Source organism: Electrophorus electricus, chromosome 7, assembly GCF_041902795.1.
Source record: "Electrophorus electricus isolate QZ-2024a chromosome 7, ASM4190279v1, whole genome shotgun sequence".
Lineage (NCBI taxonomy): Eukaryota > Metazoa > Chordata > Actinopteri > Gymnotiformes > Gymnotidae > Electrophorus > Electrophorus electricus.
The window spans coordinates 8,734,682-8,749,039 of NC_137503.1; the positions used below are offsets into that span (position 1 = coordinate 8,734,682).

The 14,358-nt window shown below is 36.0% G+C and overlaps 1 protein-coding gene across 2 annotated transcripts; it reads right to left on the reverse strand.

Moving 5' to 3' along the window:
• Window positions 1-1,397: 1,397 nt before the first annotated feature.
• On the reverse strand, window positions 1,398-8,566 carry c7h1orf159 (chromosome 7 C1orf159 homolog). 2 transcript variants are annotated; one of them, XM_081718420.1, is made up of 10 exons: window positions 8,312-8,566; window positions 8,087-8,160; window positions 7,515-7,590; window positions 7,114-7,198; window positions 6,542-6,634; window positions 5,890-5,931; window positions 4,229-4,363; window positions 4,023-4,048; window positions 3,863-3,890; window positions 1,398-3,680 (listed from the first exon to the last, which is right to left on the reverse strand). In XM_081718420.1, exons 1-10 carry the CDS (start codon window positions 8,318-8,320, stop codon window positions 3,568-3,570), a joined length of 681 nt encoding a protein of 226 aa, XP_081574546.1. In that variant the 5' UTR covers window positions 8,321-8,566; the 3' UTR covers window positions 1,398-3,567. The 2 variants fall into 2 exon arrangements, with proteins under 2 accessions (XP_081574546.1, XP_035380245.2); XM_035524352.2 differs by having other exon boundaries at window positions 5,890-5,934; window positions 8,312-8,561.
• Between the last annotated feature and the right edge of the window lie 5,792 nt (window positions 8,567-14,358).

The following is a 14,358-nucleotide window of genomic DNA, read 5'->3' on the forward strand; positions in this document are numbered from 1 at the left end:
CATTAAAGTTTGTTTGCATGTGCTCCCACAATCACACGGATTGTATAGAAATGTGTATTAGAAAAGCCAAAACAGACAGTGAAAGTATTTGTACTGGAATGAAGCTATAAATAATATCTGCTTTTTTCTTTTTTATACATGCAATACATGCAATGCTATCAACCTAAAAAATATTACAAAAACCTATTGAAGAAACAAACATATTAATAAAAATATTATTTTAATTGTTTATTATATATATATATAATTTATTTATTTTACTATAATATAGATCGTTTATAGCACAACTTCTTATTACATAGGTGATTTTTAAGATATAGCCAATGTTTTTAAGAATTTGTGCTTCTAATAATTTTCTTTAACCCATATGGTTACATTTTTCTTCTTTACTTTGGGTTTTGAAGGAACCTTAGTATGTAAGACATACCTTAATAGAGCACTACTTTGGATCTTTATGTTCACAGATGATGGCAAGTACATTTTTCCAATAAGTTGCTATGGTATTATTTAAAAACCTTGCACCCTACCGCTACTTTTAATGCACAGAAACTAATAAACACATATTGATTGCTTACTTGCATAATAGCAGCCAAATATTTGACTAATGGTAAGTAAGTTCTATATAAGTAATGTTTTGCATTTCCTATCGCTTCCTTACAGAGAAGTCCTTTTTCCATCAACATACTCCCCAGAAGATTTGTTGTCTGTAAACATATTGTTTTAGGGTGGAGGAAAAAAATCTGTGTTTTGACAATGAACAACAGATTTCCAGAATAATAGATTTCATCACATTGCCTGGAATTCATCTAAGCACTACACAGCCCGCAGATTTTTACTTGTTTCCTCCAGATTTAGATGTCTGCCTGAGAATGACCACTGGATGTAAATGGGGAATAAGCTACATCTACACATGTATAGAACTGTGGGTGGATTCATACATGCCTGAGAATATTTATTTATTGGTGAGGAAAGTAATGTAGTTTTCATTTAAGATCATTCATGATGTATATTTACTTTATCATCCCAAACTGCTTGAGTGTTGTTCATACATCATTTTCAGTAATTACCTTTTACTTTAGGTAGAGCTGCACAATAAATATTGTCATTGCATTATTTCAATAATGACATTACTATGTGAAATCTATGTGAAGTTTCAGACTCAACCCACTTGTCTTGCAAATGGTTCCTATTTGTGACAAAGCATTAGTATGTTTAATTAATTATCAAAATAATGGTGAAAAGACATAGGAAACAGGACGTTTGAGAGAAGAGGGCCAAGTTTAGGTGTATTTTATGGACTTTTCTAGTTCCTTTACAGGAAGTTTGAGCTGATTATGAGATCAAAGTCCCTCAGTTGCCTTTCTTGCATCGTTTACTAAAGGCATATACACATACCGTAATGATTACAATTTTACTTAATTTTTTTTTTAATCTCTGAAAAAAAGCACTTTAGATGTACTTACATTTTATTATACATTAGTCATAAAACCGAGGGAAAATAGCACATCCAAACTGCTTATCCTGAACTTACAGGATGCACACTAAATTAATTAAACTCTATTGTAACAATGTAAATGCTGAAATCTGGTCATACACAGAACATTTGGTAAATCATACATGACTTATCATGTGACATAAGTTTATAGTTCTATCTTAGGATAAGAAAGTGAGTAAGGCAAGCAAAATCTCAAAACACACCACATTGCGCAGTACAGAATAAACACATTGCCAGTAGGTTAAGGCTCCTGTATCCAAGGACCAGCACTGACTGAGTACTAAGGAAGGCTACGTCTCCCTAGCTGTAACTAAAACAACAGTGCTTTTTGGAACTGAATATGAGGCAAAATGATCAAGCCTTAAAATGAAAAGAAAAAAAAAAAATCAAAAATAAATTAAATAACTTGAACCTGATTAACCTGAATAGAATACTGATTTATTGAATGTAAATGAAAGCTTTATTATTACAAACATCAGACTCCATGAGGTTTATTTTTTTAATTATAATTACAATTTAATATAGTTACCAACAAACAAACAATACAACATCATAAATCTATAATCCATCAATATATAAAAGCAATTTGTACATGTTTTCAAGTTGCTGCACAACAGCTAATAAAAATGGCAATGGGACCTCTAAGCTTTACAGTCAGTGGCTATATCCTCAGCAGTTACATTTTACACAAACTCACATTTTGTCCTTTGCTTTAGATTTAAATATATTTGTTAATGTTCAACCTACATCCAGAAAAATCAATCATTCCAATATATAACTTCATAAAATCAAATACAATGTATACCAAAAATTAAAGCCAATGCTCAAATTTAAGAAAACCACAAATAGAAAAAAGGATAAAAGTAAAAATATAGACATAAACTGGAATGCTGTGGCACAGTGTATGAATAGTCAAAATACTACCTTCTAACATCTACAAAATGTAATAATTCAAATAGACATTTCTAGCCCTTGTGTACAGACACCACAGTGTACATTACAATTCTTTTTTGGCACTTTAATGGTATCAACTGTGCAAATACAATCATCTACACAACAAATGAGCAGATCACATTCATGCCCCTGCTCGTTCCTCCACTGTGTTTCTATGGCAATAAACATGGCAAATGCAAAATAAATTGGTCAGGTCTGGTTTTAAGAGGGTAGGGAAAGATCATTTAAATAAGAGTGCAATCAGAAGTACATACTGAGGCAAACATTCTGTTGTCACAAGCTTGTTATTTGGCTGAAATCTACTGCTCTAATCGGATGTCTGGTAAGCCATTTGGAGAACCTTATACTGAGCATTAGGTTACAAGTTGGCACTTTTCCCCCAAATAAGAAAAATAGATGCATATAGCCATTATCTGCAAGAGTGCTGGTAGAATCATTTATGCAATGTACATTTTTAAAAGAATTTGAGGTTTAAGAGTTTTTTAATGTATTTTCTGACTTGCATACAGTATAACTACTATGACTACCTATTTAGTAATACAGTATTATTTATGTGGCATTCTTGTATGACCAACATTCTTGTATTACTAACCTACAAAATTAGACCCACAAAATGACTGGTGTGTTTTGTTTAACGGTAGGCCTAAATGTACTCTCTATCTACAGGCCACTAATTCTAAAGGAGTGAGTTTTTTTTAAATTTAAATCATAAAGGCTGCTGACTGCTAAAGAAGCCAGGAGGAGATGAAAAAAAAAAAACTATCACGTGCAAATACCACTGTCTGCCACTGCACACATGGTCAAACATATCATGTGAAAATATTTGTAATAAATATAAGTTAAAAGGTTTATGAAAATACCTCAATCAGTGTTAAACCTCCAAAATAAAGCACAAAAATACTCATAGTGCATCAAGAACAGTTTTAAGAAAAGTGAACAGCAGAAGAATTTTCCTATTCAGAAAAAGGAAAATATGTCTACAAAGATACTGTGTCTTCACTATATGTATAGCCTGTTTAAATTACAAAACAAAACAACAAAAATAAACAATAACAAAAACCCATAAATCTTTGAGAGAAGTAAACAATACCTTTCCCTTTACGTTCAGAAATTAGAGCCTACTGGATGGTTACATTATACACCTTTGTTGCTGACCCAGTTGCCATGGTAGCACTGCTGCCTGCTGATGTTGCCGAGGGCCTCTCTCTCCTGACATACCTTGGTTTGCGCACTGCAGATTAGATTGATTGAACAAAACTAAACAAGCCTTCAACAAAACACCTCTTTACAAAAACACCACTTAACTATTTTAATTTTTAAAAGAAACCAATTCAGTATAGTCTGGAAATAAGGACCCAGCTATTGACAAAAGAACATAGGTTCATTAAACAGATAAACAAAAGGTCTTCTCACCTGATGTGTCTGCAGGTATCATGACAGCCTTTAAATGAAATAATTATGGCTCTATTAAATGATAACTTTAATATACATCAAATATCTGATGGTAGTATGGGCAAAAATAATTTAAAAGGTGTACATATAATTTTTTTGTAAAATTCTAATATGTTCTTACCGTCTCACTGGGCTGAAATATGAAAGCTAATAAAAAGAAAAGACAATCTTCATTCAGGAATTTAAATTTGTTAAAATAAACTTTAACCACACTGGTTTAGAAGAATACAGGCCCAACTAAAAGATTTACATCAGTGTCTTTACTGTCTTATTTTACAATTAGCTGTGGGCTTCACAATCACATTTAGTTAATTTACATTTCATTACCTTTGTTACGCCTATAGAAGACACCGGGCAGACGGTTGGAGCGTTTGAGGTAGAAGAAGGAGGCAACAGAGAGAATGAGGAATAAACTGATCAGCAGAGTTCCCAGAAGGACAGAGGCGGCTACACCTGGACCGCCTATGGTTGCACAAGAAACAATCACATTCACAAAACAAGTTAATGACTGCATAGGAAAAGTTTCAACTTCACAAATCCATGTGTATTTCAGGGGACATCATTCACCCATGTTGCATAAGAAGAATGCTCGGTAAAATGCTCGGCAAGTGATGATTTAGTAACAACAAAAAATATATAAAATACTTATTCTCACCGTCCACTTTATTAGGTACCATTTGCTATTACTGATTTGGACCCCCTTTTGCCTCCAGAACTGCCTTATTTCTTTGTGGCATAGATTCAACAAGGTGCTGTAAATCTTCCACAGAGATTTTTGTGCATTTTGACATGATGGCATCATGCAGATGCTGCAGATCTGTCAGCTGCACATCCATAATGCAAACATCCTACTACACCGTATCCCAAAGGTGCACTATTGGATTGAGTTCTGGTGACTATAGGGGCCATTTAAGTACAGTGGACTCATTGTCATGTTCAAGAAACCAATTTGAGATGATCTGAGGTTTGTGACATGACGTGTTATCCTACTGGAAGTAGCCATCAGAAGATGAGTGTACAGTGGTCATAAAGGGATGACACTGTCAGCAACAATATTCAGGTAAGCTTTGGCATTTAAACAATGCTCAATTTGTTATTAAGGGGCCCGAAGTGTGCCAAGAAAACATCTCCCACACCATTACACCACCACCAGCCTGAACTGTTGATACAAGGCAGGATAGACCCATGTTTTCATGTTGTTCCATGTTTCATGCCAAATTATGACCCTAGCATCTGAATGTCACATCAGAAATCGAAACTCATCAGATCATGCAATATTTTTCCAATCTTCTATTGTCCAATTTTGGTGAGTTTGTGCAAACTATAGCCTTAGTTGCCTGTTCTTAGCTGACAGGAGTGGCACCCGGTGTGGTCTTCTGCTGCTGTAGCCCATCTCCTTCATGGTTCAGTGTGTTGTGCGTTCAGAGATGCTCTTCTGCATACCTCAGTTGTAATGAGTGGTTACTGGGGATACTTTCCCCTTTCTATCCGCTTGAACCAGTCTGGACATTCTCATCTGACCTCTGGCATCAACAAGGCATGTTTGCCTAGAGAATTGTCTCAGAGAACATTTATTTTTCTGACCATTCTCTGTAAACCCTCTGTAAACTCTGTAAATAGTTGTGTGTGAAAATCCCAGTATATCAGCAGTTTCTGACATACTCAGACCACCCCATCTAGTGCAAACAACCAAGCCACATTCAAAGTCACTTAAATCACCTTCCTTTCCCATTCTGATGTTGAATTCAGTAAGGTCATCCTGACCATGTCTACATGCCTAAATGCATTTGGTTGCTGCCATGTGATTGGCTGATTAGATAACAAGCAGTTGAAAAAGTGTACCTTATAAAGTGGCCAGGGAGTGTATACATCTAGATCCACATACTCCCACCTGGATTTAATGCAGCTGCTACAACTGGCTACCTGGAGAGCTGTTTACATGAGAAATAAATTTAACAGATGATAACTTAGGAGTGCTGGGATCTTACCAATCCTAATTATAGTGAACACTGTTGTGTGATCCTTGGTCCCTGCTGTGAAATGAAAAGGGTGAAAATAGAGGGGGGGAGGGGGGGGGAGTTGGTGGAGAAAAAGAAATGCAAAAATTAAAAGTATCCATTAGCCAGGTTTTATCATTTAGAAAGACAGTCATTAGATATTTAAAATAAAAAATGCCTTCCAGGACAGTACAATATAACAATGTCCATTTTATTGCTATTTAAATAACAAAAGCTTTGTTATTGGCCATGTTATGACATCTTATAAGCTGTACCTTTTCCACAACAACCAAGCTAACCTACCTGGCTTCAGCGTATATAGCTTTGCTAAACCAAATGCATAATTTATGTACATACATAAGCACACCAGGCAGGTAGTAGTAGCTCAGTGGTTAAGGTATTTGACTAGTAAATAGGAGGTTGCCAGTTCAAGCCCCACCATTGGGCCAGTGAGTTGCTCAAATTGCACTCATTCATAATTGTAAGTCACATTGGATAAAAGTGTCAGCTAAATGCCATAAATCTAATACTCTTTTCATAGTTAATCATTCAGTATGACTGTGTGGGAAATGTGAAACAGCAGAAGAGGAGTTTCATAGCCCAGCTTATTTGGTTACCTGGCTTTCTCACATGCAACACTTACTATAGTTGCAGAGTGTTATGTTTTCCATCTCAGAAGTTAATGCGACACATGGCACACACAAAACTGTGTTGTTCTCCAAAACACGGAGGCACCCTAATGGAGAAGAGACATTAAGTGAATACTCTGTTTACCTGCCATTCACATATCATTTTAGCTTATATTAATAATATATTTTAAATGTTAAAAGCATCTTAGTATCATTTTAATTATTTTATTTTAACAGCAGACTCTGAGACCCCAGGGTACACTGATTTTTCAAGCCTGGCCAGAAGCATTTTCATTTCCTTAACAGGTTTTGGACTGTGTTTACCAGACATCACTGTAAGAATGGTGAACTGTGATCAGTTCAAAACAATAATAAATACAAAATCAGCACTCTAAAACTATTTAGTATTAGAGCATAAAAAAGGTTTTGTGTCTTTTTAAAAACTAGTTTTAGTGTTCAAAGCTTAACAAGTAAATTTGGACAGTTACATGTATTGTGTTCACTGATGTTCAGGATTTTGGTTTTAAACAGACTGGCTATATAGTTGGCACTGGTTCCAAAATGCAGAATAAAATGGATACTATACCAGAATCGCAGCGTGTGCTGTTTGCACAGGTTTCATTCATTTTCTGTGTTCTCCCACAGCAATTATCTGTGTTTTCTAGCACAGCCTAAGACACACACACACACACACACACACACACACACACACACATTGTTTTAATGTGTATAACATATAAACCTGTTACTTAATAGTGATGATAAAAACATCATAAAAGGTCAACTTGATATCTAAAGGCAAATAATCATATAAGACTTATGTGCATACATTTTTGCTTTGAGCCTTTTGAAATGTTTTGTTTTTTGCTATATTAAATGTGGGGTATTCAATGTATAAGAATAAAACAGTAAACACAATAGTAAAATCCTGCAACTTTATAGTGATAACATTTTTTCCGTAAAGAAAAGTGGTAATAAGATAGGTACCTGGGTTACATTAATTTCTAACACAAAAAGTGCCACCGCGATGATGAAGTAGACTCTGATCATGGTGAGGCTAGTCCTGGGAATCATATCGAACTGAGTCAGGATTGCTCCAACATAAAAATAATATATAGTAGCATTTATTCACAGAACCAAATTATAAAAGTGGATCCCATCACTCCTGAACCCTAGCAAGAGGGCACATCTATCAGTAATGTTACACTAATGCAAACGATTATAAACCTTACCTTCAAAATAAAAAACGCCCCCTAAATAAGAACTACAATTCAATGTATTTTTCAACTGGCAAACTGACCATTTGATAAAACCAGTAACCGTTGGGCAGCAAACGTTAGTAAACTTTAGCATTAAAAGCTATTTTGCTAGCTAGCTGAACGCTAGGCAGGTCACTTACACTAGCCAACGCTAGTTAGATGGCTAATGTTAGCTTACTAGCTATTTTGAATCTCTAATACACTTTAAATATCTAACAAAAATAAATAACTGCGGAATAAATCCGTTGCATTTGAGGACTCTCACTACGCAGACACTCAAGACCTAAAACAAACACTTACCTTCTCAACATCTCAATCAAGTTTCTTAATATGACAGCTTGTAAAATTCGTGTCCACAGTGCACTTCCTGTTTTCTAAATTGATTGCCAAAATAAAAGTGCTTTGATATTATCATGTAACTTGTTTTTCCTTGCCAAGTGTTAGTTTGAAAAAAAGCAATGCTTTTTAAATTTCACACGAATTTCTGATTTTGAAATAAATGTTTAAGGAAATACAAGAACTAACCCAGTTCATCAAATGTATAGCCAAACATGAGTAGGTTCAGAGTTACTTCTCTTCGTGAAGCACATGGTGATTAGCTGATGATGATGTAAATCAGTGATGTTGGAGCAACAAAAGTAATATTCAGCACTGTAGCCATTCCTGGAACTGCCTATCCTAGAGATTTGTATTTGTCTAACTGAAGGGTACCCTGGAGTCTTTCTCCCTACTCTACCTGCCACGAAAGGTATTTTAAAAATAGTGTGTTCTGGAGTCAAAGTTGTCCCTCATTTTTTTCTCTCTGCTGTAGCTGCCCTGATGGGTAACAAAAAAAATCTGAATCTCTACCTCGTGGTCGAAGCTGGTATAGCATGATAGCTGTTAGCCAGCCATAAGCTCCCCTGTGATTTTTTTTGCTTTTCCCCTTACCCATCCAGAACTCTTCGCGGCAAAACAAAATCCTCAGTAGAGTTAATCGGCCACCAGGTGGCGATTCAGTTCAATGGACTCAACCAGCAGAAACAATGAAAAACGAAAGCTGGCCATCGTTAAAGGCGAATAAATTTGTTTAGTCGCTCATTTTTAAAATTAAAGTTAATTATAACAGGTGATGCTGTTGAAGTAGTTAGCGTATCAAATGTAGATAGATTAAAAAACGTTGCTCACGACGGGCATTAACGGTAGGAGATCATGTAGCTAGCTATAAATACCCAACTAAAGCCACGCTCAGTAGTTCAAGAGTCATGAGCACCAGCGGTGTTGGCAGTGGGACTTGAGCTGGCGTCCTTCTGATTACTGGTCGAGTACCTTAACCACTGAGACTCTAGGGCATAGTTGTTTCTCTATATTCCACGAGTTTGGCTACTTCAAACATTTATGTTCAGCAAGACAGATAGATTTTACCAGAGGGAAAATCACCAGAATTTACGAAAATTTACCAGAGGCCCGACTGTATTTGATATCTTCAGCTTGGAATATCCCAGTTAATACTGATGTGTTGGTTGAGGATTATCTTTAAATGCAATGGGTTGGGTGATTTGATTGGATTCTAACTATCATATTGTTAGATTCTTGCCAGTATTTTCATATAGCTAATAGACAAGGTGGTACTCCCAGGATAGTTCCTCGTTTAGAGAGGCACGGGCAAAGACACATTAACACAGGTCAAAATTTGATAATTTTATAATGTATATTTATTGAAGTAAATAGTAGAATAGGTGAATAATAGGCCTACATATCATGTATTTATGACTTACTAAACATTTTTCAGTTTTCTTTACATCATTTAATTTCTTTACGTCTGTGAAGAGGCGACACCCCCCACCCATTCGCAGTCAATTATTGATGGCAAACTAGTAAATGATCAAACCCGCAAAGGTTTAAGCATCCAAAGTCGAATTTCGACTATAGTCCGAAAGTAAATTCCCAAATAATTTCTGATATATAACTAGGCAAAAAAAAAAAAATGTAAAAAACAAACAAACTTTTTAATGGGTGTAACAGATGCTGAGTCGTTTAAAACACGTCTAGCTAATTTGTACTGTCACGTGTAGCTAATAGTGTCGCGCCTATTTGTGTTAACCGTCGAAGACCGTCACTGCAGAGAACGCCAAATATTTTTGTTTTAGATATATTTGTAAGTCTCATAGCTTTGTGTAGTCAAATATTGGCTCATCAGCCCTAAGGTTTGTTGACTATCACTAAACAGCTAGGTTAGCTAGTAACCAAAATGAACTAATTAGCTAGTTAGCTGTTCGCTAAATGGACGATAACGCCAGATAGCAAGCAAGTTAATAACTGTGCTAACGGCTAATTAACTTGCTAACACTAGCTAAGCTATGTTAGCTAACGTTAACTAAATGGGACTGTATAATAGGTTAGCTAGTTATTAATTTTCTGATTCGCTTAATTTTCTTGGTATCTATGCGATGTTGACGCCAGCTATCTTGTTAGCTAACGTCTCTTTTTAAACACAGAAATAATTGCAAATGAAGCCTAACGTTTGGAACATAAGGGATGTTTTGAATATCCCACCAACCTGTATGTAAGTCTTCAACTGAGTTTTACATCTTAATCTGGCATTTATCATAATTTGAATTTTGACTTTACACAAAGTAAAGTATGTCTAAACCATTTGAAGGAATGTACTGCACATTAATGATTAGCTGTTGGTTAGGTTTACACGTGGATGTCATTCTGTAATAATGGCCTCCTTTTATGCAAGCCAATATGCACGTCAACAGACTGTCTCATTTCATTAGGGGGACCAAAACTGGTTCCACCAGTGACTACTCCAGCCTGACTGATTCTCAGTTTTTGTTTGGATCTCAGTTTTGGCCCGATAATTCTCAAAGCTTTCCCCAGGACATAAGTGGGCCATCCAAAAGTTCTCGACAGGGCTCACAGGAGGTATGATTTAACGTATTTTAGTATGTAAGTTTCTGTAACTTAATAAGTTAGTAGTTGCCCTTCCTACCTTTAAAACCCATTTCCTTATCTGCGTTTGATTGTAACTGCATAGGATGTATGGGAGCTGTCTTCTTTCTGTGTAAAATTTATGCTCAATTGTGTTCTTTCTAGCTAAATGTAAAAAAAAAACCAAAAAAACCCAATAGTTTGTTTCTGTCTTTTTTTGTACTGTTGAACTGAGAATGCAAGTTACACTTGCACACAATCAAAACAGGGTAAAACTAATGGTTTTCAGGTCTTAAATGTTTTCAGATTCTTCATGTATTTTTAATCACTTTATTAAAGTAATTCTGAAAAATAGCATTAGCAAAATGACTGACTAAACATAAGATGTAAATATTAAGCATTTTGTGGAGATTTTCCTTTTCAAATGCTTTGCAGCAGTTTGGTTTTATGATGGCTTAATCCTGACAGATAAATGAAATGAAGGTATCAACCAGTTACAACTCCAAGCCTTTGCTATTTGGAGATGGAAACGCAACACACAGCACTGGTGGGAAAGCCAAGGGCATACTAGACAAGTTTGAAGAGGAGAAGCGAAAGGCCAAAGAGAGGTGAGGTTATTACCCTATGCATGATATGAAAGGTGATTAAAGGCCCACTTCATTGAATTCTGTAATTAGAAAATTACTAACAAGTAAAATCCACCATGATGATGCATACAGTTTCTTTTTTCAGTGAAATTCTCATTCAGGGCATCAGACAGTTGCAGGAAAATCTGGAAAATGTAAGTGATAGACATGTTGTGGGTGTCCTTTTTATGAAATTCCTTTTTACGCATGTTTCAGTAATCTGGTTTTTGTTTCAGATCAAAAGGACGTTTTTAAACTGCTTTGATGGAAACTGTGATATTACCCGAAAAGCTGTAGCTGAAGGAGTGGATAGTTTTAAAAAAACAAGTAAATATTGTCACTTAGTATTTTGTCTTTACATTTGTCTAGCGCGTTCATTCATGTAGGTCATGCTGTTAGTAACATTTAGAAAATCAATGTTTTGGGGTTTTTTTGTCCAGTAGAGAGTACTAATGCTCAGAAATAAACAATGGTAGAAAGTTGATTTTTCTGTTTAGTCAATGTTATTTTCCTCCTTGTACATGTTTTAATTGCAATTATAATTTTGTTGACTACAGTTTGGAATGATTTAGACATAATAAAGGAGAGCATATCAAGTCAAACTGAAATGCTGATGAATCTGCAGACCAAGACCCATACAGAGATGAAGGACATTGAGAATAAGGTGAGAGGTAGAGAGATATAAGCCTGAGCTATACTGATCGTTTCTTTGGATGCCTTAAAAAAGTACATTTCCTGCACCCAAGGGATTCACAATGTCAAGTTACTCAATCAAAAATTGCAATCATAAATGCATTCCAATTGATCACATAACTGCTGCATAAAATTCAAGTACTCTAATGAGTTACATGATCTTTTATTGTTTATTAAAGAAATACTTCCATCATGACATTTTGATGAAGATGACATTCCTACTCACATTCCACTATAGGCATAATTGATATGAGAAGGTTTCCACATGTATTTCTCCAATGCCAGCCACCACATATTTTTGAACTAGTGACCATGCAGTGGCAGCTCAGCGCAGCGTATTGATAGAAAGTGCTGTCCAGTTTTGTTTACATCTATTGTTGGGGGGGGGGGAGAGCAACTCTGTCAGTAGTCACTGAGATCCCAGCCAGTTATTTTGTTATAGATTACTTGAGCATCAGTTACTGATTGAGGACAACTCTGCACTCATAGAAAAAATACTTAAACCAAAGACCTGGTCTTATATCAGCATGAAAAATAGCTTGCTAAATAATAATGTACTTTATGCTGGACATGACCATAAAGTTATTAGACTATTTGCCAAAATGTCAGTGATTGTCTTTTTTATTATTTAGGTAACATGAGGTTTCAGAGGAAGACTAACCCTGAAACAACTTCTTCCTATTCCTGCTTGCCACTACTGTTTTGATATTATTTTTGTCATATGGAGTTATATGACAAACCCAAGTAAAAAAAAAAAAAAAAACCCATCAGAAAATATGTCCATTTTTATATTTCACATTGTTAGCATACTCTGAGGGAGGTTTCTTTGATTTCTCTTGATTCAGGCTACAATGGCTATAACAGGTTTGCGCACAATCGTACTTGGTCTCCAGCGGGATATGGAATTGCTGCGAGTAGAACAGAGTAAGGAGCAGAATGTGCTTGGAGAGATACTGTCTCTGCTCAGCACTAAAATGACTGCACACTTCAGTGGACCTCATACTAGCCATGTCAGAATGATTGAAAACGCTGTCCAGACATCACCTGATCTTTTGGAGAGGTTTGGTGTCATTTCGGAGGAGAAGTGTTATTTTAAAAGTATGAGGGTGTGCAGTGGGGACATTACTCACCCAGAAGAAAGGGTAGACAAAATTGCGGAGCCTGTTGAAGCAAAATGTCTAGATAAGCTCAGCACAGGAGAATCTTTGCCGATCTTAAGCCATCAGCCTATTGAGAATCCACGGCCATTTAATCACACCGCAGTGGAGATGTCTGAGCCCAGTACCTGGCAGAAGACTTGCTGCACCCACTCAGTTATGACCAGTGCTGCAAGCCCTACTGCTGTCAGTGCTGTTATTCAAGCTCCTATAAGAGGTAACATGGTTGGAACCTCTGTGCATTTTGAACCATTAAAATCTTTGGGTAATATGGATGAGAACGCCTCAGCAAACTGGACTGAAATATCCAGGCAGAAAAAAGTTTCAAAGAGAGGACAGAGAATCCAGCCTTTTAGGAGGAAGAAGAGAGCTCTGATTCTGCCACAAAGGAGGTCTACTAACAGGATGGCGTTGGTTAATGTATTTGAGGAGAACCAGCATGATGATGAGCAAGAAAACATGGTCCCTTTCCCAACAGTCAATGTCTACTGGAAAACAAGCAAGAAGACTGTTTCAGAGAACCATCTACAACCTCAGCAGGAATGTCCAATTAGGACTGAATCTGAACAGCACCTGAATCCTTGGTTATGGTCCCAAAGCAGCAACAGCTCTCAGATGATGATGATGGAATGCCAGAAAGCTGAATTGAAGAGAGCAAAGTCTGAACACAACACTGATGCCATAAATGATCAGAGAGGCATCTGGCAGCTCTTTGACTTCATCAGTGACTCTGACTAAGGTAATGCTGCTTTATGAGTTGTGTTGTTTTTTTAAACAAACCGCAAACATCCTATTTCCAGGACTTGTTTAGAATGTTATTACTTGTCTTTCTTTAAGACTTTGAGAGCATTGATTCCAGTTGTTGTGGTTCTACAACCTTTTATCCTAGTAGACACTACTTCCTTGCACAACAGCAATGTTTACATTAGTCTTGTTTTAAATAAATGTATGTCAGTTTTAAATTCACAAAACAGGTTTTTATATTTTGTTTCCTGTAGTACTGTTTTCATGTAAGGTAATGTTTTTCAGGTCTTTGATATATTCTATTTAACCCCAATATAAGAGCTCAGGCCAAAGGGAAAAAAAGCCTTTGTTTGCTTTTCTGTTTGTTTTTCTCATAATACATTACTAACATAGCAACTATAGTGTTAGAAAAATTAAAGACTCAAATGTACAGCAC